This window comes from Scyliorhinus torazame, chromosome 4 (genome assembly GCF_047496885.1).
Source record: "Scyliorhinus torazame isolate Kashiwa2021f chromosome 4, sScyTor2.1, whole genome shotgun sequence".
In the NCBI taxonomy this organism is placed as follows: domain Eukaryota; kingdom Metazoa; phylum Chordata; class Chondrichthyes; order Carcharhiniformes; family Scyliorhinidae; genus Scyliorhinus; species Scyliorhinus torazame.
The window spans coordinates 26,724,500-26,749,423 of NC_092710.1; the positions used below are offsets into that span (position 1 = coordinate 26,724,500).

At 52.0% G+C, this 24,924-nt stretch overlaps 1 protein-coding gene across 1 annotated transcript in view; it reads right to left on the reverse strand.

Annotated features, from left to right (window-relative positions):
• LOC140410158 (transmembrane protein 132C-like) overlaps positions 1 to 24,924 on the reverse strand; it is a gene marked incomplete at its 3' end in the record, with an annotated part of 139,252 nt that overhangs the window by 56,615 nt on the left and 57,713 nt on the right. Inside the window, exon 2 of the mRNA XM_072498120.1 lies at positions 15,350 to 15,837. Coding sequence (XP_072354221.1) covers positions 15,350 to 15,837 — 488 coding nt within the window. The remainder of the gene's footprint in view (positions 1 to 15,349; positions 15,838 to 24,924) is intronic.

Below are 24,924 nucleotides of genomic sequence, written 5' to 3' on the forward strand. Positions count from 1 at the left end.
TCCCAGGACAGGTACAGCACGGGGTTAGATACAGAGTAAAGCTCTCTCTACACTGTCCCCATCAAACACTCCCAGGACAGGTACAGCACGGGGTTAGATACAGAGTAAAGCTCTCTCTACACTGTCCCCATCAAACACTTCCTGGACAGGTACAGCACGGGGTTAGATACGGAGTAAAGCTCCCTATACACTGTCCCCATCAAACACTCCCAAGAGAGGTACAGCACAGGGTTGATACGGAGTAAAGCTCCCTCTACACTGTCCCCATCAAACACTCCCAGGACAGGTACAGCACGGTGTTAGATACAGAGTAAAGATCCCTCTACACTGTCCCCAACAAACACTCCCAGGACAGGTAAAGCACGGGGTTAGATACAGAGTAAAGCTCCCTCTACACTGTCCCCATCAAACACTCCCAGGACAGGTACAGCACGGGGTTAGATACAGAGTAAAGCTCCCTCTACACTATCCCCATCAAACATTCCCAGGACAGGTACAGCACGGGGCTAGATACAGAGTAAAGCTCCCTCTACACTGTCCCCATCAAACACTCCCAGGACAGGTAAAGCACGGGGTTAGATACAGAGTAAAGCTCACTCTACACTGTCCCCATCAAACACTCCCAGGACAGGTACAGCACAGGGTTAGATACAGAGTAAAGCTCCCTCTACACTGTCCCCATCAAACACTCCCAGGACAGGTACAGTACGGGGTTAGATACAGAGTAAAGCTCCCTCTACACCGTCCCCATCAAACACTCCCAGGACAGGTACAGCACGGGGTTAGATACAGAGTAAAGCTCCCTCTAAACTGCCCCCATCAAACACTCCCAGGACAGGTACAGCACGGGGTTAGATACAGAGTAAAGCTCCCTCTACACTGCCCCATCAAACACTCCCAGGACAGGTACAGCACGGGGTTAGATACAGAGTAAAGCTCCCTCTACACTGTCCCCATCAAACACTCCCAGGACAGGTACAGCACGGGGTTAGATACACAGTAATCTCCCTCCACACTGTCCCCATCAAACACTCCCAGGACAGGTACAGCACGTGGTTAGATACAGAGTAAAGCTCCCTCTACACTGTCCCCATCAAACAATCCCAGGACAGGTACAGCACGGGGTTAGATACAGAGTAAAGCTCTCTCTACACTGTCCCCATCAAACACTTCCTGGACAGGTACAGCACGGGGTTAGATACAGAGTAAAGCTCCCTCTACACTGTCCCCATCAAACACTCCCAGGACAGGTACAGCACGGGGTTAGATACAGAGTAAAGCTCTCTCTACTCTGTCCCATCAAACACTCCCAGGACAGGTACAGCACGGGGATAGATACAGAGTAAAGCTCCCTCTACACTGTCCCCATCAAACACTCCCAGGACAGGTACAGCACGGGGTTAGATACAGAGTAAAGCTCCCTCTACACTGTCTCCATCAAACACTCCCAGGACAGGTACAGCACGGGGTTAGATACAGAGTAAAGCTCCCTCTACACTGTCCCCATCAAACACTCCCAGGACAGGTACAGCACGGGGTTAGATACAGAGTAAAGCTCCCTCTACATTGTCCCCATCAAACACGCCCAGGACAGGTACAACACGGGGTTAGATACAGAGTAAAGCTCCCTCTACACTGTCCCCATCAAACACTCCCAGGACAGGTACAGCACGGGGTTAGATACAGAGTAAATCTCCCTCCACACTGTCCCAATCAAACACTCCCAGGACAGGTACAGCACGGGGTTAGATACAGAGTAAAGCTCCCTCTGCACTGTCCCCATCAAACACTCCCAGGGCAGGTACAGCACGGGGTGAGAGACACAGTAAAGCTCCCTCTACACTGTCCCCATCAAACACTCCCAGGACAGATACAGCACGGGGTTAGATACACAGTAATCTCCCTCCACACTGTCCCCATCAAACACTCCCAGGACAGGTACAGCACGTGGTTAGATACAGAGTAAAGCTCCCTCTACACTGTCCCCATCAAACAATCCCAGGACAGGTACAGCACGGGGTTAGATACAGAGTAAAGCTCTCTCTACACTGTCCCCATCAAACACTCCCAGGACAGGTACAGCACGGGGTTAGATACAGAGTAAAGCTCTCTCTACACTGTCCCCATCAAACACTTCCTGGACAGGTACAGCACGGGGTTAGATACGGAGTAAAGCTCCCTCTACACTGTCCCCATCAAACACACCCAGGACAGGTACAACACGGGGTTAGATACGGAGTAAAGCTCCCTCTACACTGTCCCCATCAAACACTCCCAAGAGAGGTACAGCACAGGGTTGATACGGAGTAAAGCTCCCTCTACACTGTCCCCATCAAACACTCCCAGGACAGGTACAGCACGGTGTTAGATACAGAGTAAAGATCCCTCTACACTGTCCCCAACAAACACTCCCAGGACAGGTAAAGCACGGGGTTAGATACAGAGTAAAGCTCCCTCTACACTGTCCCCATCAAACACTCCCAGGATAGGTACAGCACGGGGTTAGATACAGAGTAAAGCTCCCTCTACACTATCCCCATCAAACATTCCCAGGACAGGTACAGCACGGGGCTGGATACAGAGTAAAGCTCCCTCTACACTGTCCCCATCAAACACTCCCAGGACAGGTAAAGCACGGGGTTAGATACAGAGTAAAGCTCACTCTACACTGTCCCCATCAAACACTCCCAGGACAGGTACAGCACAGGGTTAGATACAGAGTAAAGCTCCCTCTACACTGTCCCCATCAAACACTCCCAGGACAGGTACAGCACGGGGTTAGATACAGAGTAAAGCTCCCTCTACACCGTCCCCATCAAACACTCCCAGGACAGGTACAGCACGGGGTTAGATACAGAGTAAAGCTCCCTCTAAACTGCCCCCATCAAACACTCCCAGGACAGGTACAGCACGGGGTTAGATACAGAGTAAAGCTCCCTCTACACTGCCCCATGAAACACTCCCAGGACAGGTACAGCACGGGGTTAGATACAGAGTAAAGCTCCCTCTACACTGTCCCCATCAAACACTCCCAGGACAGGTACAGCACGGGGTTAGATACACAGTAATCTCCCTCCACACTGTCCCCATCAAACACTCCCAGGACAGGTACAGCACGTGGTTAGATACAGAGTAAAGCTCCCTCTACACTGTCCCCATCAAACAATCCCAGGACAGGTACAGCACGGGGTTAGATACAGAGTAAAGCTCTCTCTACACTGTCCCCATCAAACACTTCCTGGACAGGTACAGCACGGGGTTAGATACAGAGTAAAGCTCCCTCTACACTGTCCCCATCAAACACTCCCAGGACAGGTACAGCACGGGGTTAGATACAGAGTAAAGCTCTCTCTACTCTGTCCCATCAAACACTCCCAGGACAGGTACAGCACGGGGATAGATACAGAGTAAAGCTCCCTCTACACTGTCCCCATCAAACACTCCCAGGACAGGTACAGCACGGGGTTAGATACAGAGTAAAGCTCCCTCTACACTGTCTCCATCAAACACTCCCAGGACAGGTACAGCACGGGGTTAGATACAGAGTAAAGCTCCCTCTACACTGTCCCCATCAAACACTCCCAGGACAGGTACAGCACGGGGTTAGATACAGAGTAAAGCTCCCTCTACATTGTCCCCATCAAACACGCCCAGGACAGGTACAACACGGGGTTAGATACAGAGTAAAGCTCCCTCTACACTGTCCCCATCAAACACTCCCAGGACAGGTACAGCACGGGGTTAGATACAGAGTAAATCTCCCTCCACACTGTCCCAATCAAACACTCCCAGGACAGGTACAGCACGGGGTTAGATACAGAGTAAAGCTCCCTCTGCACTGTCCCCATCAAACACTCCCAGGGCAGGTACAGCACGGGGTGAGAGACACAGTAAAGCTCCCTCTACACTGCCCCATCAAACACTCCCAGGACAGGTACAGCACGGGGTTAGATACAGAGTAAATCTCCCTCTACACTGTCCCCATCAAACACTCCTAGGACAGGTACAGCACGGCGTTAGACACCGAGTAAAGCTCCCTCTACACTGTCCCCATCAAACACTCCCAGGACAGGTGCAGCACGGGGTTAGATACAGAGTAAAGCTCTCTCTACACTGTCCCCATCAAACACTCCCAGGACAGATACAACACGGGGTTAGATACAGAGTAAAGCTCCCTCTACACTGTCCCCATCAAACATTCCCAGGACAGGTACAGCACGGGGTTAGATACAGAGTAAAGCTCCCTCTGCACTGTCCCCATCAAACACTCCCAAGACAGGTACAGAACAGGGTTGATACGGAGTAAAGCTCCCTCTACACTGTCCCCTCAAACACTCCCAGGACAGGTACAGTACGGGGTTAGATACAGAGTAAAGCTCCCTCTACACTGTCCCCATCAAACACTCCCAGGACAGGTACAGCACGGGGTTAGATACAGAGTAAATCTCCCTCCACACTGTCCCAATCAAACACTCCCAGGACAGGTACAGCACGGGGTTAGATACAGAGTAAAGCTCCCTCTGCACTGTCCCCATCAAACACTCCCAGGGCAGGTACAGCACAGGGTGAGAGACACAGTAAAGCTCCCTCTACACTGCCCCATCAAACACTCCCAGGACAGGTACAGCACGGGGTTAGATACAGAGTAAAGCTCCCTCTACACTGTCCCCATCAAACACTCCTAGGACAGGTACAGCACGGGGTTAGATACCGAGTAAAGCTCCCTCTACACTGTCCCCATCAAACACTCCCAGGACAGGTGCAGCACGGGGTTAGATACAGAGTAAAGCTCTCTCTACACTGTCCCCATCAAACACTCCCAGGACAGATACAACACGGGGTTAGATACAGAGTAAAGCTCCCTCTACACTGTCCCCATCAAACATTCCCAGGACAGGTACAGCACGGGGTTAGATACAGAGTAAAGCTCCCTCTGCACTGTCCCCATCAAACACTCCCAAGACAGGTACAGAACAGGGTTGATACGGAGTAAAGCTCCCTCTACACTGTCCCCTCAAACACTCCCAGGACAGGTACAGTACGGGGTTAGATACAGAGTAAAGCTCCCTCTACATTGTCCCCATCAAACACTCCCAGGACAGGTACAGCACGGGATTAGATACGGAGTAAAGCTCCCTCTACACTGTCCCCATCAAACACTCCCAGGACAGGTACAGCACGGGGTTAGATACAGAGTAAAGCTCCCTCTACACTGTCCCCATCAAACACTCCCAAGACAGGTACAGCACAGGGTTGATACGGAGTAAAGCTCCCTCTACACTGTCCCCTCAAACACTCCCAGGACAGGTACAGTACGGGGTTAGATACAGAGTAAAGCTCCCTCTACACTGTCCCCATCAAACATTCCCAGCACAGGTACAGCACGGGGTTAGATACGGAGTAAAGCTCCCTCTACACTGTCCCCATCAAACACTCCCAGGACAGGTACAGCACGGGGTTAGATACAGAGTAAAGCTCCCTCTACACTGTCCCCATCAAACACTCCCAAGACAGGTACAGCACAGGGTTGATACGGAGTAAAGCTCCCTCTACACTGTCCCCTCAAACACTCCCAGGACAGGTACAGTACGGGGTTAGATACAGAGTAAAGCTCCCTCTACACTGTCCCCATCAAACACTCCCAGGACAGGTACAGCACGGGGTTAGTTACAGAGTAAAGCTCCCTCTACACTGTCCCCATCAAACACACCCAGGACAGGTACAACACGGGGTTAGATACGGAGTAAAGCTCCCTCTACACTGTCACCATCAAACACTCCCAGGACAGGTACAGCACGGGGTTAGATACAGGGTAAAGCTCCCTCTCCACTGTCCCCATCAAACACTCCCAGGACAGGTACAACACAGGGTTAGATACGGAGTAAAGCTCCCTCTACACTGTCCCCATCAAACACACCCAGGAGAGGTACAACACGGGGTTAGATACGGAGTAAAGCTCCCTCTACACTGTCCCCATCAAACACTCCCAAGACAGGTACAGCACAGGGTTGATACGGAGTAAAGCACCCTCTACACTGTCCCCTCAAACACTCCCAGGACAGGTACAGTACGGGGTTAGATACAGAGTAAATCTCCCTCTACACTGTCCCCATCAAACACTCCCAGGACAGGTACAGCACGGGTTTAGATACAGAGTAAAGCTCCCTCTACACTGTCCCCATCAAACACTCCCAAGACAGGTACAGCACAGGGTTGATACGGAGTAAAGCTCCCTCTACACTGTCCCCTCAAACACTCCCAGGACAGGTACAGTACGGGGTTAGATACAGAGTAAAGCTCCCTCTACACTGTCCCCATCAAACACTCCCAGGACAGGTACAGCACGGGGTTAGATACAGAGTAAAGCTCCCTCTACACTGTCCCCATCAAACACACCCAGGACAGGTACAACACGGGGTTAGATACGGAGTAAAGCTCCCTCTACACTGTCACCATCAAACACTCCCAGGACAGGTACAGCACGGGGTTAGATACAGGGTAAAGCTCCCTCTCCACTGTCCCCATCAAACACTCCCAGGACAGGTACAACACAGGGTTAGATACGGAGTAAAGCTCCCTCTACACTGTCCCCATCAAACACACCCAGGAGAGGTACAACACGGGGTTAGATACGGAGTAAAGCTCCCTCTACACTGTCCCCATCAAACACTCCCAAGACAGGTACAGCACAGGGTTGATACGGAGTAAAGCTCCCTCTACACTGTCCCCTCAAACACTCCCAGGACAGGTACAGTACGGGGTTAGATACAGAGTAAATCTCCCTCTACACTGTCCCCATCAAACACTCCCAGGACAGGTACAGCACGGGGTTAGATACAGAGTAAAGCTCCCTCTACACTGTCCCCATCAAACACTCCCAAGACAGGTACAGCACAGGGTTTATACGGAGTAAAGCTCCCTCTACACTGTCCCCTCAAACACTCCCAGGACAGGTACAGTACGGGGTTAGATACAGAGAAAAGCTCCCTCTACACTGTCCCCATCAAACACTCCCAGGACAGGTACAACACAGGGTTAGATACGGAGTAACGCTCCCTCTACACTGTCCCCATCAAACACACCCAGGACAGGTACAACACGGGGTTAGATACGGAGTAAAGCTCCCTCTACACTGTCCCCATCAAAGACTCCCAAGACAGGTACAGCAAAGGGTTAGATACGGAGTAAAGCTCCCTCCACACTGTCCCCATCAAACACTCCCCGGACAGGTACAGCACGGGGTGAGAGACACAGTAAAGCTCCCTCTACACTGTCCCCATCAAACACTCCCAGGGCAGGTACAGCACGGGGTTAGATACAGAGTAAAGCTCCCTCTACACTGTCGCCATCAAACACTCCCAGGACAGGTACAGCACGTGGTTAGATACAGAGTAAAGCTCCCTCTACACTGTCCCCATCAAACACTCCCAGGACAGGTACAGCACGGTGTTAGATACAGAGTAAAGCTCCCTCTACACTGTCCCCATCAAACACTCCCAGGACAGGTAAAGCACGGGGTTAGATACAGAGTAAAGCTCCCTCTACACTGTCCCCATCAAACACTCCCAGGACAGGTACAGCACGGGGTTAGATACAGAGTAAAGCTCCCTCTACACTATCCCCATCAAACATTCCCAGGACAGGTACAGCACGGGGCTAGATACAGAGTAAAGCTCCCTCTACACTGTCCCCATCAAACACTCCCAGGACAGGTAAAGCACGGGGTTAGATACAGAGTAAAGCTCACTCTACACTGTCCCCATCAAACACTCCCAGGACAGGTACAGCACAGGGTTAGATACAGAGTAAAGCTCCCTCTACACTGTCCCCATCAAACACTCCCAGGGCAGGTACAGCACGGGGTTAGATACAGAGTAAAGCTCCCTCGACACTGTCCCCATCAAACACTCCCAGGACAGGTACAGCACGGGTTTAGATACAGAGTAAAGCTCCCTCTAAACTGCCCCCATCAAACACGCCCAGGACAGGTACAGCACGGGGTTAGATACAGAGTAAAGCTCCCTCTACACTGCCCCATCAAACACTCCCAGGACAGGTACAGCACGGGGTTAGATACAGAGTAAAGCTCCCTCTACACTGTCCCCATCAAACACTCCCAGGACAGATACAGCACGGGGTTAGATACACAGTAATCTCCCTCCACACTGTCCCCATCAAACACTCCCAGGACAGGTACAGCACGTGGTTAGATACAGAGTAAAGCTCCCTCTACACTGTCCCCATCAAACAATCCCAGGACAGGTACAGCACGGGGTTAGATACAGAGTAAAGCTCTCTCTACACTGTCCCCATCAAACACTCCCAGGACAGGTACAGCACGGGGTTAGATACAGAGTAAAGCTCTCTCTACACTGTCCCCATCAAACACTTCCTGGACAGGTACAGCACGGGGTTAGATACGGAGTAAAGCTCCCTCTACACTGTCCCCATCAAACACACCCAGGACTGGTACAACACGGGGTTAGATACGGAGTAAAGCTCCCTCTACACTGTCCCCATCAAACACTCCTAAGACAGGTACAGCACAGGGTTGATACGGAGTAAAGCTCCCTCTACACTGTCCCCATCAAACACTCCCAGGACAGGTACAGCACGGTGTTAGATACAGAGTAAAGCTCCCTCTACACTGTCCCCATCAAACACTCCCAGGACAGGTAAAGCACGGGGTTAGATACAGAGTAAAGCTCCCTCTACACTGTCCCCATCAAACACTCCCAGGACAGGTAAAGCACGGGGTTAGATACAGAGTAAAGCTCACTCTACACTGTCCCCATCAAACACTCCCAGGACAGGTACAGCACAGGGTTAGATACAGAGTAAAGCTCCCTCTACACTGTCCCCATCAAACACTCCCAGGACAGGTACAACACGGGGTTAGATACAGAGTAAAGCTCCCTCTACACTGTCCCCATCAAACACTCCCAGGACAGGTACAGCACGGGGTTAGATACAGAGTAAAGCTCCCTCTAAACTGCCCCCATCAAACACTCCCAGGACAGGTACAGCACGGGGTTAGATACAGAGTAAAGCTCCCTCTACACTGCCCCATCAAACACTCCCAGGACAGGTACAGCACGGGGTTAGATACAGAGTAAAGCTCCCTCTACACTGTCCCCATCAAACACTCCCAGGACAGGTACAGCACGGGGTTAGATACACAGTAATCTCCCTCCACACTGTCCCCATCAAACACTCCCAGGACAGGTACAGCACGTGGTTAGATACAGAGTAAAGCTCACTCTACACTGTCCCGATCAAACAATCCCAGGACAGGTACAGCACGGGGTTAGATACAGAGTAAAGCTCTCTCTACACTGTCCCCATCAAACACTCCCAGGACAGGTACAGCACGGGGTTAGATACAGAGTAAAGCTCTCTCTACACTGTCCCCATCAAACACTTCCTGGACAGGTACAGCACGGGGTTAGATACAGAGTAAAGCTCCCTCTACACTGTCCCCATCAAACACTCCCAGGACAGGTACAGCACGGGGTTAGATACAGAGTAAAGCTCTCTCTACACTGTCCCCATCAAACACTTCCCGGACAGGCACAGCACGGGGTTAGATACAGAGTGAAGCTCCCTCTACACCAACCCCATCAAACACTCCCAGGACAGGTACAGCACGGGGTTAGATACAGAGTAAAGCTCCCTCTACACTGTCCCCATCAAACACTCCCAGGACAGGGACAGCATGGGGTTAGATACAGAGTAAAGCTCTCTCTACACTGTCCCCATCAAACACTCCCAGGACAGGTACAGCACGGGGTTAGATACAGAGTAAAGCTCCCTCTACACTGTCCCCATCAAACACTCCCAGGACAGTGACAGCACGGGGTTAGATACAGAGTAAAGCTCGCTCCACACTGTCCCCATCAAACACTCCCAGGACAGGTACAGCACGGGGTTCGATACAGAGTAAAGCTCCCTCTACACTGTCCCCATCAAACACTCCCAGGACAGGGATACCACGGGGTTAGATACAGAGTAAAGCTCCCTCTACACTGTCCCCATCAAACACTCCCATGGCAGGTATAGCACAGGATGAGAGGCAGAGTAATGCTCCCTCTACACTGTCTCCATCAAACACTCCCAGGACAGGTACAGCACGTGGTTAGATACAGAGTAAAGCTCCCTCTACACTGTCCCCATCAAACAATCCCAGGACAGGTACAGCACGGGGTTAGATACAGAGTAAAGCTCTCTCTACACTGTCCCCATCAAACACTTCCCGGACAGGCACAGCACGGGGTTAGATACAGAATGAAGCTCCCTCTACACCGTCCCCATCAAACACTCCCAGGACAGGTACAGCACGGGGTTAGATACAGAGTAAAGCTCCCTCTACACTGTCCCCATCAAACACTCCCAGGACAGGGACAGCATGGGGTTAGATACAGAGTAAAGCTCCCTCTACACTGTCCCCATCAAACACTCCCAGGACAGGTACAGCACGGGGTTAGATACAGAGTAAAGCTCCCTCTACACTGTCCCCATCAAACACTCCCAGGACAGGGACAGCACGGGGTTAGATACAGAGTAAAGCTCGCTCCACACTGTCCCCATCAAACACTCCCAGGACAGGGATACCACGGGGTTAGATACAGAGTAAAGCTCCCTCTACACTATCCCCATCAAACACTCCCATGGCAGGTATAGCACAGGATGAGAGGCAGAGTAATGCTCCCTCTACACTGTCTCCATCAAATACTCCCTGGACAGGTACAGCACAGGGTTAGATACAGAGTAAAGCTCCCTCTTCACTGTCCCCATCAAACACTCCCTGGACAGGTACAGCACGGGGTTAGATACAGAGTAAAGCTCCCTCTGCACACTCCCGATCAAACACTCCCAGGACAGGTACAGCGCAGGGTTAGATACAGAGTAAAGCTCCCTCTGCACTGTCCCCATCAAACACTCCCAGGACAGGTACAGCACGGGGTTAGATACAGACTAAAGCTCCCTTGACACTGTCCCCATCAAACACTCCCAGGACAGGTACAGCACAGGGTTAGATACAGAGTAAAGCTCCCTCTGCACTGTCCCCATCAAACACTCCCAGGACAGGTACAGCACGGGGTTAGATACAGAGTAAAGCTCCCTTGACACTGTCCCCATCAAACACTCCCAGGACAGGTACAGCACAGGGTTAGATACAGAGTAAAGCTCCCTCTGCACTGTCCCCATCAAACACTCCCAGGACAGGTACAGCACGGGGTTAGATACAAAGTAAAGCTCCCTCTACACTGTCCCCATCAAACACTCCCAGGACAGGTACAGCACGGGGTTAGATACAGAGTAAAGCTCGCTCTGCACTGTCCCCATCAAACACTCCCAGGACAGGTACAGCACGGGGTTAGATACAGAGTAAAGCTCCCTCTGCACTGTCCCCAGCAAACACTCCCAGGACAGGTACAGAACGGGGTTAGATACAGAGTAAAGCTCCGTCTACACTGTCCCCAATAAACACTCCCAGGACAGGTACAGCACGGGGTTAGATACAGAGTAAAGCTCCCTTTACACTGTCCCCATCAAACACTCCCAGGACAGGTACAGCACGGGGTTAGATACAGAGTAAAGCTCCCTTGACACTGTCCCCATCAAACACTCCCAGGACAGGTACAGCACAGGGTTAGATACAGAGTAAAGCTCCCTCTGCACTGTCCCCATCAAACACTCCCAGGACAGGTACAGCACGGGGTTAGATACAAAGTAAAGCTCCCTCTACACTGTCCCCATCAAACACTCCCAGGACAGGTACAGCACGGGGTTAGATACAGAGTAAAGCTCCCTCTGCACTGTCCCCATCAAACACTCCCAGGACAGGTACAGCACGGGGTGAGATACAGAGTAAAGCTCCCTCTGCACTGTCCCCATCAAACACTCCCAGGACAGGTACAGAACGGGGTTAGATACAGAGTAAAGGTCTCTCTTCACTGTCCCCATCAAACACTCACAGGACAGGTACTGCACGGGGTTAGATACAGAGTAAAGCTCCCTCTACACTGTCCCCATCAAACACTCCCAGGACAGGTACAGCACGGGGTGAGATACAGAGTAAAGCTCCCTCTACACTGTCCCCATCAAACACTCCCAGGATGGGTACAGCACGGGGTTAGATACAGAGTAAAGCTCCCTCTACACTGTCCCCATCAAACACTCCCAGGACAGATACAGCACGGGGTTAGATACAGAGTAAAACTCCCTCTACACTGTCCCCAATAAACACTCCCAGGACAGGTACAGCACGGGGCTAGATACAGAGTAAAGCTCCCTCTGCACTGTCCCCATCAAACACTCCCAGGATAGGTACAGCACGGGGTTAGATACAGAGTAAAGCTCCCTCTACACTGTCCCCATCAAACACTCCCAGGACAGGTACAGCACGGGGTTAGATACAGAGTAAAGCTCCCTCTACACTGTCCCCATCAAACTCTCCCAGGACAGGTAAAGCACGGGGTTAGATACAGAGTAAAGCTCCCTCTACACTATCCCCATCAAACACTCCCAGGACAGGTACAGCACGGGGTTAGATACAGAGTAAAGCTCCCTCTACACTGTCCCCATCAAACACTCCCAGGACAGGTACAGCACGGTGTTAGATACAGAGTAAAGCTCCCTCTACACTGTCCCCATCAAACACTCCCAGGACAGGTACAGCACGGGGTTAGATACAGAGTAAAGCTCCCTCTACACTGTCCCCATCAAACACTCCCAGGACAGTTACAGCACGGGGTTAGATACAGAGTAAAGCTCCCTCGACACTATCCCCATCAAACATTCACAGGACAGGTACAGCACGGGGCTAGATACAGAGTAAAGCTCCCTCTACACTGTCCCCATCAAACACTCCCAGGACAGGTAAAGCACGGGGTTAGATACAGAGTAAAGCTCACTCTACACTGTCCCCATCAAACACTCCCAGGACAGGTACAGCACAGGGTTAGATACAGAGTAAAGCTCCCTCTACACTGTCCCCATCAAACACTCCCAGGACAGGTACAGCACGGGGTTAGATACAGAGTAAAGCTCCCTCTACACTGTCCCCATCAAACACTCCCAGGACAGGTACAGCACGGGATGAGATACAGAGTAAAGCTCCCTCTAAACTGCCCCCATCAAACACTCCCAGGACAGGTACAGCACGGGGTTAGATACAGAGTAAAGCTCCCTCTACACTGCCCCATCAAACACTCCCAGGACAGGTACAGCACGGGGTTAGATACAGAGTAAAGCTCCCTCTACACTGTCCCCATCAAACACTCCCAGGACAGGTACAGCACGGGGTTAGATACACAGTAATCTCCCTCCACACTGTCCCCATCAAACACTCCCAGGACAGGTACAGCATGTGGTTAGATACAGAGTAAAGCGTCCTCTACACTGTCCCCATCAAACAATCCCAGGACAGGTACAGCACGGGGTTAGATACAGAGTAAAGCTCTCTGTACACTGTCCCCATCAAACACTCCCAGGACAGGTACAGCACGGGGTTAGATACAGAGTAAAGCTCTCTCTACACTGTCCCCATCAAACACTTCCTGGACAGGTACAGCACGGGGTTAGATACAGAGTAAAGCTCCCTCTACACTGTCCCCATCAAACACTCCAGGACAGGTACAGCACGGGGTTAGATACAGAGTAAAGCTCTCTCTACACTGTCCCCATCAAACACTTCCCGGACAGGCACAGCACGGGGTTAGATACAGAGTGAAGCTCCCTCTACACCGTCCCCATCAAACACTCCCAGGACAGGTACAGCACGGGGTTAGATACAGAGTAAAGCTCCCTCTACACTGTCCGCATCAAACACTCCCAGGACAGGGACAGCATGGGGTTAGATACAGAGTAAAGCTCCCTCTACACTGTCCCCATCAAACACTCCCAGGACAGGTACAGCACGGTGTTAGATACAGAGTAAAGCTCCCTCTACACTGTCCCCATCAAACACTCCCAGGACAGGTACAGCACGGGGTTCGATACAGAGTAAAGCTCCCTCTACACTGTCCCCATCAAACACTCCCAGGACAGGGATACCACGGGGTTAGATACAGAGTAAAGCTCCCTCTACACTGTCCCCATCAAACACTCCCATGGCAGGTATAGCACAGGATGAGAGGCAGAGTAATGCTCCCTCTACACTGTCTCCATCAAATACTCCCTGGACAGGTACAGCACAGGGTTAGATACAGAGTAAAGCTCCCTCTTCACTGTCCCCATCAAACACTCCCTGGACAGGTACAGCACGGGGTTAGATACAGAGTAAAGCTCCCTCTGCACACTCCCGATCAAACACTCCCAGGACAGGTACAGCGCAGGGTTAGATACAGAGTAAAGCTCCCTCTGCACTGTCCCCATCAAACACTCCCAGGACAGGTACAGCACGGGGTTAGATACAGAGTAAAGCTCCCTTGACACTGTCCCCATCAAACACTCCCAGGACAGGTACAGCACAGGGTTAGATACAGAGTAAAGCTCCCTCTGCACTGTCCCCATCAAACACTCCCAGGACAGGTATAGCACGGGGTTAGATACAGAGTAAAGCTCCCTTGACACTGTCCCCATCAAACACTCCCAGGACAGGTACAGCACAGGGTTAGATACAGAGTAAAGCTCCCTCTGCACTGTCCCCATCAAACACTCCCAGGACAGGTACAGCACGGGGTTAGATACAGAGTAAAGCTCCCTCTACACTGTCCCCATCAAACACTCCCAGGACAGGTACAGCACGGGGTTAGATACAGAGTAAAGCTCCCTCTGCACTGTCCCCATCAAACACTCCCAGGACAGGTACAGCACGGGGTTAGATACAGAGTAAAGCTCCCTCTGCACTGTCCCCATCAAACACTCCCAGGACAGGTACAGAACGGGGTTAGATACAGAGTAAAGCTCCCTCTTCACTGTCCCCATCAAACACTCCCAGGACAGGTACTGCACGGGGTTAGATACAGAGTAAAGCTCCCTCTACACTGTCCCCATCAAACACTCCCAGGACAGGTACAGCACGGGGTTAGATACAGAGTAAAGCTCCGTCTACACTGTCCCCAATAAACACTCCCAGGACAGGTACAGGGCGGGGTTAGATACAGAGTAAAGCTCCCTCTACACTATCCCCATCAAACACTCCCAGGACAGGTACAGCACGGAGTTAGATACAGAGTAAAGCTCCCTCTACACTATCCCCATCAAACACTCCCAGGACAGGTATAAGCATCTTTGAACCCTGAGGCTGGATTTGTTCGCAGTTCGCTGGCCCCAGTCAGGTTCTGCCATTTATTCTCCCTCCCCCTCCCCATCCCCAACAGGAATGTGGACAACTGTGACTGACCTTTAACCGGCAGTCCCCTCTGACCTCCTTCATCTCTCGGAACGCGTGCAAGCTCACGCAGGGCAGGTTGCCCTCATCCTCGAGTGAGCCCCAGTCACGACCGGTCACGTGGAATAAAACCTGGGCCCTTGGCCAACCTGCGTGGGCCTTGCCTTGCACCAAGTGGGCCCGGATCCTCCAGCTGGGCTCCAGGAAGCCTCCGGTCTCCAATCCGCTTCGCCAGGGCTCCGGAGGCCGGCCAGACAGCACCTGTTGGACGGAGAAGGGGCCATGGGAGGCCTCGACCACGGGCATGGACTTGACCTGGGAAAGTAGGAAGGGCTGGGTGCTGCTCCTCAGGCTGGAGTTCCAGGTCAGCTCCTCATCCGCCTGCTTGAGGAAGAACCAGTCCTGGGCGCCCAGGATCCTATAGTCGACGGGGAAGTAGTACGGGATGGAGGATGTTGCTCGGTTATCCAGGTAGGCCGCAATTGCAGAGTTCTGTAGTGCTGGAAGGGCAAGAAATAATGTCAGAAAACATTTCCTCTCCTACATCCAGGTCCAGTCTCCGTACCCATTCCTCATCCCTCTCCAGACCCTACCCCGCCCACGCCCTGAATTCTGGATAAGTGAGCATAACCCAGGTCGTTTACCCAGACTCCCATTCACCCTGGGGCTGTGGCCTCCCATCTGCAAACCTCCCTTTGCCCAAGTTGCAACTCCACAACCTCGGCCCTCTTGGGACCAGGGCAGCCGATACCTGGCAACCCCCGCCACCTGGAGGTCCCCCTCCCAGCCGCTCGCCGCCCCGACTTGGAAACATGCCGGCCGCTCCTCGCCTGCACCACCGTGCACAGGCCTCAGGCGCGTGTCAATTTCATTTCAGCCCTGACAGTTCCTGCCGCCAGTCAGCGTGCCCGCCTGTCTGCCAACTGAAAAGGACAGACGGCCCAGCGAAAACCGGGTTCAACTGGTCGCTGAATGGGTCAAACTGCCTGAGTGATTGTCGACAAGCGCTTCCGACTCTCACGCACGAACAGGATATCGCGCGAGAGGGCGATGACGTCGGGGCGCGCGTCCAGTGTCTCCCCCCTGTGGGTCAGGCGTGCACCCGCACATCAGCTTCAAACCCTGGCCTCAGTCTCTCAGGCATTGTGCCCAATTGGGGCAAGGCTTTTCTCCCGATCCACTCCATCGCCCTTGCAATAAAGGCAACCTCAATACTTTGCTGCGTCTGCCAGGGCAGACACCCCTCTGTACACAACACTCTGCACTCTCTGGCCACAGAAACAAGTCAGCCCTCTTCCTTTCGGGACCCCATTCCATTTCTCCGCCTTCGTAACATCTGTTCCAGTGAAGCCACTTTTGAAAAACGGGCTAGATTGCTTCCCCCCTCGTTAATGGAAGCTCTCAACCTCGTCCGACCCATCTCCCGCACCCCTCCCCCCACTCATTGTCATGATATTCAAACACACACATCATGATAGACAGACCAACAGACCAATTAGCACACATAACACGACAGCCAATCACAGGCAAGAGCAGATACAGTATAAGACAAGAAACACGACACCTCCTGGGCAGTCCATCGGGAGACAGGACAAGGCCAGGACCTCATTAACAAGACACTCACACACTCACACAGTCACCACGTGCTGAGTACCAAGTCAGATGTGTAAATTACTAGTTGGAATAAAACTGCGTTGTACCAATCGCAACCGTGTTGGTTCGTCTGTACCTCAGAGCGCCCAACACCACATGGTACCAGTGAGTGAATCGATACTTACCGGCAAATCTGCCATCCTGAGCCATGGACACCCACAACAAACCGCAGCCGTAGCAAGTCGCTGGGAACCTGGGCACCAATTGGAAGCTCTTCAAGCAGCGATTCGAACTGTTCATGCGAGCCAACGAAAAACAGGGCGCCTCGGACGAAACAAAGATTGCCATGCTCCTCACTACTGCAGGTCAGCGCGCCATCGGTGTATAGAACTCCTTGGTGTTCGCGGAAGGCGAGAACAAATCTAAATACGACACGGTCCTCCTCAAGCTCGACCAGCACTTCAACGTTGAGGTCAACGAGAGCTTTGAGAGGTATATCTTTCAGCAACGCCTGCAAGGTAAGGATGAGCTCTTTCAGTCCTTCCTGACGCACCTCCGCACAGTCCTGCGGTTACGACACCACCTCAGAGTCCATGATCCGGGACCAGATCGTTTTTGGCGTTGCCTCCAGCAGCCTACGCCAGCAGCTTCTAAAAATTAAAGGCCTGACCTTAGCATCTGCAGTTGAAGCCTGTGTCCTCCATGAAAATGCGACCAGCCGCTATGCCCAATTTCAGGCGGTCTCACTTTTCACCCCACCAGTCTCCGCATTCAAACGATCATCCTCCGCCAGTTCCGGCACGTTTCCACCACCGGAACCCGTCGTCCCCTCACTCCATCCCCCGCCCAATCAGTCTGGGTGCTTGCTTTGCCGAAGACCTTTGCTTTGTCCGCAAGCGTGACCCCCAACCTTCCTGTTGCCCGCCGTTTTAACTTGCTTTCGTGTCCGCATGTCTGTCCCCGACCTGATGCAAGCTCGCTATGAGCTGGTTTAGCTCGGCGGGTTAGACAGCTGGTCTGTGACGCGGAACAAGGCCGGCAGCGCGTGTTCAATTCCCGTCCCGGCTGAGAATTCCGAATTCTCCCTCCGTGTACCCGAACAGGCGCCGGATTGTGGCGACGAGGGGCTTTTCACAGTCACTTCCTACTTGTGACAAAACGTCCTCAGGCAACTAAGGAAATTCGGCATGTCCACATTAACCCTCACCAACTTTTACAGACGCACCATAGAAAGCATCCTATCGGGCTGCATCACAGCCTGGTATGGCAACTGCTCGGCCCAGGACCGCAAGAAACCTCAGAGAGTCGTGAACACCGCCCAGTCCATCACACGAACCTGCCTCCCATCCATCGACTCCGTCTACACCTCCCGCTGCCTGGGGAAAGCGGGCAGTATAATCAAAGATCCCTCCCACCCGGCTTACTCACTCTTCCAACTTCTTCCATCGGGCAGGAGATACAGAAGTCTGAGAACACGCACGGACAGACTCAAAAACAGCTTCTTCCCCGCTGTCACCAGACTCCTAAATGACCCTCTTATGGACTGACCTCATTAACACTACACCCTGTCTGCTTCATCCGATGCCGGTGTTATGTAGTTACATTGTATATGTTGTGTTGCCCTATTATGTATTTTCTTTTATTCCCTTTTCTTCTCATGTACTTAATGATCTGTTGAGCTGCTCGCAGAAAAATACTTTTCACTGTACCTCGGTACACGTGACAATAAACAAATCCTATCCAATCCAATCCAAAAGGTTATTATCGTCCAGTGAAGTCCAACAAAACTGGAGGTTCAGCACCTCGTATTTCAACATGGAGTTCAAAAACTTTTGGTCTGCGACCCTTCCCCCTCCATCGTGCCTCCTCCCCCTTCGTTTTAAACCCCAATTTTTTCTCCCCGGCCCGACGCCAATCCCCTCCCCCGCGGGGCCGACTGTCACTTGTTCTTGAGCTTTGCTTTTATTGAGCGTTGTTCCGTTGTTGACACGTTCTGCCCCCCTCACCTTGAAGCGACAATCAGCACCTTCTACAGTCCTGAACGCGACCGTTGACACTGCTGTGTCCCATCCGCCTCGGTGCAATCTCACCCAGCCCCCACCAGTCACTGACCCACCCTGCTCGCGGAATCATTCAATCCCCGCAGAAGTTGACCACTCGGCCCACTCCCCCGGCCCGATCCCGCGTAAACCCCCCCCCACCTAACATTTTGGAGACTAGAGGGAAAATTTAGCGTGGCCAATCCACCTCACCTGGAAATGGACGCCAGACTGCAGTAGTGCACAGCGAGGTTGGGGAGGTGGGGGGGGGGGGGGGGAGAGAATTGGATCCTTTCTCCCTCCCTTTCTTCCTGAAGAGTTGGACGCACAAGGAACTTGAACCCCATTTCGCTCTCCACAGATGCTGCCTGGCCGGCTGGGTTTACCCAGCATTCTCGGTTTTTACCTCAGACTTGCGGCACGCGCGGTGTTTTAATTTTCCAATATCAATAATAAGCTGCTTTTCCACCCTCCCTGTCAAAGTAGACAACCTCAAATCATCAGGGGGTTGCAGAAGAACTTGGGCAACGAAGTGGCAGATGGAATACAAAGTGGAAAAGGGTGAGGCACATTGGTAGGAAGAATGGAGGCATAGACTATTTTCTAAATGGGAAAAGGCTTCGGAAATCACTATCACCATCCTGGGGGGCGGGGGGGGGTTACTGTCAGCGCACAATCTCTCTCTCTCTCACTGCACAGTCTCTCTCTCACACTGCACAGTCTCTCTCACTGCACAGTCTCTCTCTCTCTCTCACACACTGCACAGTCTCTCTCTGCACAGTCTCTCTCTCTCACTGCACTCTCTCTCTCTGCACAGTCTCTCCCTCTCACTGCACAGTCTATCTCTCTCAAACTGCACAGTCTCTCTCGCTCTCTCACACTGCACAGTCTCTCTCTGCACAGTCTCTCTCTCTCACTGCACTCTCTCTCTCTCTGCACAGTCTCTCCCTCTCACTGCACAGTCTCTCTCACACTGCACAGTCTCTCTCTCTCTCTCTCACACTGCACAGTCTCTCTCTGCACAGTCTCTCTCTCTCACTGCACTCTCTCTCTCTGCACAGTCTCTCCCTCTCACTGCACAGTCTATCTCTCTCACACTGCACAGTCTCTCTCTCTCTCTCTCACACTGCACAGTCTCCCTCTCTCACTGCACAGTCTCTCTCTGCACAGTCTCTCTCTCTCACTGCACAGTCTCTCTGCACAGTCTCTCTCTCACTGCACAGTCTCTCTCTCTCTCTCTGCACAGTCTCTCTCTCTGCACAGTCTCTCTCTCTCACTGCACAGTCTCTCTCTCACTGCACAGTCTCTCTCTGCACAGTCTCTCCCTCTCACTGCACAGTCTCTCTGCACAGTCTCTCTCTCACTGCACAGTCTCTCTCTCTCTCACTGCACAGTCTCTCTCTCTGCACAGTCTCTCTCTCTCTCACTGCACAGTCTCTCTCTCTCTCTCTGCACAGTCTCTCTCTCTCTCTCTCTGCACAGTCTCTCTCTCTCTCTCTCTGCACAGTCTCTCCCTCACTGCACAGTCTCTCTGCACAGTCTCTCTTTCACTGCACAGTCTCTCTCTCTCTCACTGCACAGTCTCTCTCTCTGCACAGTCTCTCTCTCTCTCACTGCACAGTCTCTCTCACTGCACAGTCTATCTCTCTCACACTGCACAGTCTCCCTCTCTCTCTGCACAGTCTCTCTCTGCACAGTCTCTCCCTCTCACTGCACAGTCTCTCTGCACAGTCTCTCTCTCACTGCACAGTCTCTCTCTCTGCACAGTCTCTCTCTCTCTCACTGCGCTCTCTCTCTCACTGCACAGTCTCTCTCCCCCTGCACAGTCTCTCTCTCTCTCTCTCTCTCACTACAGTCTCTCTCTCTCTCTCTCTCACTACACAATCTCTCTCTCTCTCTCTCACTGCAGTCTCTCTCTCACTCACACTGCACAGTCTCTCTCTGCACAGTCTCTCTCTCGCTGCACTCTCTCTCTCTCTGCAGTCTCTCCCTCTCACTGCACAGTCTCTCTCTCTGCAGTCTCTCTCTTGCTGCACAGTCTCTCCCCCTGCACAGTCTCTCTCTCTCTCTCACTGCACAGACTCTCTCTCACTACACAGTCTCTCTCTCTCACTACACAATCTCTCTCTCTCTCACATCACAGTCTCTCTCTCACTGCACAGTCTCTCTCCCCCTGCACAGTCTCTCTCACTGCACAGTCTCTCTCTCACACTGCACAGTCTCTCTCTCTCTCTCACTACACAGTCTCTCTCCCCCTGCACAGTCTCTCTCACTGCATAGTCTCTCTCACACTGCACAGTCTCTCTCTCACTGCACAGTCTCTCTATGCCCAGTCTCTCTCTCTCACGACACAATCTCTCTCTCTCTCACTACACAGTCTCTCTCTCTCACTGCACAGTCTCTCTCTCTCACTGCACAGTCTATCTCCCACTGCACAGTCTCTCTCTCACACTGCACAGTCTCTCTCTCTCTCTCACTGCACAGTCTCTCTCTCTCACTGCACAGTCTCTCTCTCTCTCTCACTACACAGTCTCTCTCCCCCTGCACAGTCTCTCTCACTGCATAGTCTCTCTCACACTGCACAGTCTCTCTCTCACTGCACAGTCTCTCTATGCCCAGTCTCTCTCTCTCACTACACAATCTCTCTCTCTACACAGTCTCTCTCTCTCTCTCTCTCACTACACAGTATCTCTCTTTCTCTCACTGCACAGTCTATCTCTCTCACTGCACAGTCTATCTCCCACTACACAGTCTCTCTATGCCCAGTCTCTCTCACTACACAATCTCTCTCTCTCTCTACACAGTCTCTCTCTCTCACTGCACAGTCTCTCTCTCTCTCACTGCACAGTCTCTCTCTCACTGCACAGTCTCTCTCTCACTGCACAGTCTCTCTCTCTCACTGCACAGTCTCTCTCTCTCTCTCTCTCTCACTGCACAGTCTCTCTCTCTCTCTCACTGCACAGTCTCTCTCTCTCTCTCTCTCACTGCACAGTCTCTCTCTCACTGCACAGTCTCTCTCTCTCTCTCACTGCACAGTCTCTCTCTCACTGCACAGTCTCTCTCTCTCTCACTGCACAGTCTCTCTCTCTCTCTCACTGCACAGTCTCTCTCTCACTGCACAGTCTCTCTCTCTCTCACTGCACAGTCTCTCTCTCTCTCTCACTGCACAGTCTCTCTCTCACTGCACAGTCTCTCTCTCTCTCACTGCACAGTCTCTCTCTCTCTCACTGCACAGTCTCTCTCTCACTGCACAGTCTCTCTCTCTCACTGCACAGTCTCTCTCTCACTGCACAGTCTCTCTCTCTCTCACTGCACAGTCTCTCTCTCACTGCACAGTCTCTCTCTCTCTCACTGCACAGTCTCTCTCTCACTGCACAGTCTCTCTCTCTCACTACACAATCTCTCTCTCTATCTACACAGTCTCTCTCTCTCACTGCACAGTCTCTCTCTCCCTCTCACTGCACAGTCTCTCTCTCTCTCTCACTGCACAGTCTCTCTCTCTCTCTCACTACACAATCTCTCTCTCTCTCTACACAGTCTCTCTCTCTCACTACACAGTCTCTCTCTCTCTCACTGCAGTCTCTCTCTCACTGCACAGTCTATCTCTCTCTCACTGCACAGTCTCTCTCTCTCTCTCACTGCACAGTCTCTCTCTCTGCACAGTCTCTCTCTCTCTCTCTCACTGCACAGTCTCTCTCTCTCACTACACAATCTCTCTCTCTCTCTCTACACAGTCTCTCTCTCTCCCTCTCACTGCACAGTCTCTCTCTCTCACTACACAATCTCTCTCTCTCTCTCTACACAGTCTCTCTCTCTCCCTCTCACTGCACAGTCTCTCTCTCTCACTGCAGTCTCTCTCTCTCTCTCACTACACGATCTCTCTCTCTCTCTACACAGTCTCTCTCTCTCACTGCACAGTCTCTCTCTCTCTCTCACAGTACGAAGTTTTACAACACCAGGATAAAGTGCAACAGGTTTGTTTCGATGTCACTAGCTTTCGGAGCGCTGCTCCTTCCTCGGGTGAATGAAGAGGTCTGTTCCAGAAACACATATATAGACAAATTCAAAGATGCCAAACAATGCTTGGAATGCGAGCATTAGCAGGTGATTAAATCTTTACAGATCCAGAGATGGGGTAACCCCAGGTTAAAGAGGTGTGAATTGCATCAAGCCAGGACAGTTGGTAGGATTTCGCAAGTCCAGGCCAGATGGTGGGGGATGAATGTAATGTGACATGAATCCCAGGTCCCGGTTGAGGCCGCACTCATGTGTGCGGAACTTGGCTATAAGTTTCTGCTCGGCGATTCTGCGTTGTCGCGGGTCCTGGAGGCATCTTGAATTTGTCTATATATGTGTTTCTGGAACAGACTTCTTCATTCACCCGAGGAAGGAGCAGCGCTCCGAAAGCCAGTGACATCGAAACAAACCTGTTGGACTTTAACCTGGTGTTGTAAAACTTCTTACTGTGCTCACCCCAGTCCAACGCCGGCATCTCCACATCTCACTCTCACTGCACAGTCTCTCTCTCTCACTGCAGTCTCTCTCTCTCACTGCACAGTCTCTCTCTCTCTCTCTCACTGCACAGTCTCTCACACTGCACAGTCTCGCTCTCTCACTACACAGTCTCTCTCTCTCACTACACAATCTCTCTCTCTCTCTACACAGTCTCTCTCTCTCACTGCACAGTCTCTCTCTCCCTCTCACTGCACAGTCTCTCTCTCTCTCTCACTGCACAGTCTCTCTCTCTCTCTCACTACACAATCTCTCTCTCTCTCTACACAGTCTCTCTCTCTCACTACACAGTCTCTCTCTCTCTCACTGCAGTCTCTCTCTCACTGCACAGTCTATCTCTCTCTCACTGCACAGTCTCTCTCTCTGCACAGTCTCTCTCTCTCTCTCTCACTGCACAGTCTCTCTCTCTCACTACACAATCTCTCTCTCTCTACACAGTCTCTCTCTCCCTCTCACTGCACAGTCTCTCTCTCTCTCTCACTGCAGTCTCTCTCTCTCTCTCACTACACAATCTCTCTCTCTCTCTACACAGTCTCTCTCTCTCACTGCACAGTCTCTCTCTCTCTGCACAGTCTCTCTCTCTCTCTCTCTCACTGCACAGTCTCTCTCTCTCTCTCACTACACAATCTCTCTCTCTCCCTCTCACTGCACAGTCTCTCTCTCTCTCTCACTGCACAATCTCTCTCTCTCTACACAGTCTCTCTCTCTCACTGCACAGTCTATCTCTCTCTCACTGCACAGTCTCTCTCTCTCACTGCACATTCTCTCTCTCACTGCACAGTCTCTCTCTCTCTCTCTCTCACTGCACAGTCTCTCTCTCTCTCTGACAGTACGAAGTTTTACAACACCAGGATAAAGTCCAACAGGTTTGTTTCGATGTCACTAGCTTTCGGAGCGCTGCTCCTTCCTCGGGTGAATGAAGAGGTCTGTTCCAGAAACACATATATAGACAAATTCAAAGATGCCAAACAATGCTTGGAATGCGAGCATTAGCAGGTGATTAAATCTTTACAGATCCAGAGATGGGGTAACCCCAGGTTAAAGAGGTGTGAATTGCATCAAGCCAGGACAGTTGGTAGGATTTCGCAAGTCCAGGCCAGATGGTGGGGGATGAATGTAATGTGACATGAATCCCAGGTCCCGGTTGAGGCCGCACTCATGTGTGCGGAACTTGGCTATAAGTTTCTGCTCGGCGATTCTGCGTTGTCGCGGGTCCTGGAGGCATCTTGAATTTGTCTATATGTGTGTTTCTGGAACAGACCTCTTCATTCACCTGAGGAAGGAGCAGCGCTCCGAAAGCCAGTGACATCGAAACAAACCTGTTGGACTTTAACCTGGTGTTGTAAAACTTCTTACTGTGCTCACCCCAGTCCAACGCCGGCATCTCCACATCTCACTCTCACTGCACAGTCTCTCTCTCTCACTGCAGTCTCTCTCTCTCAC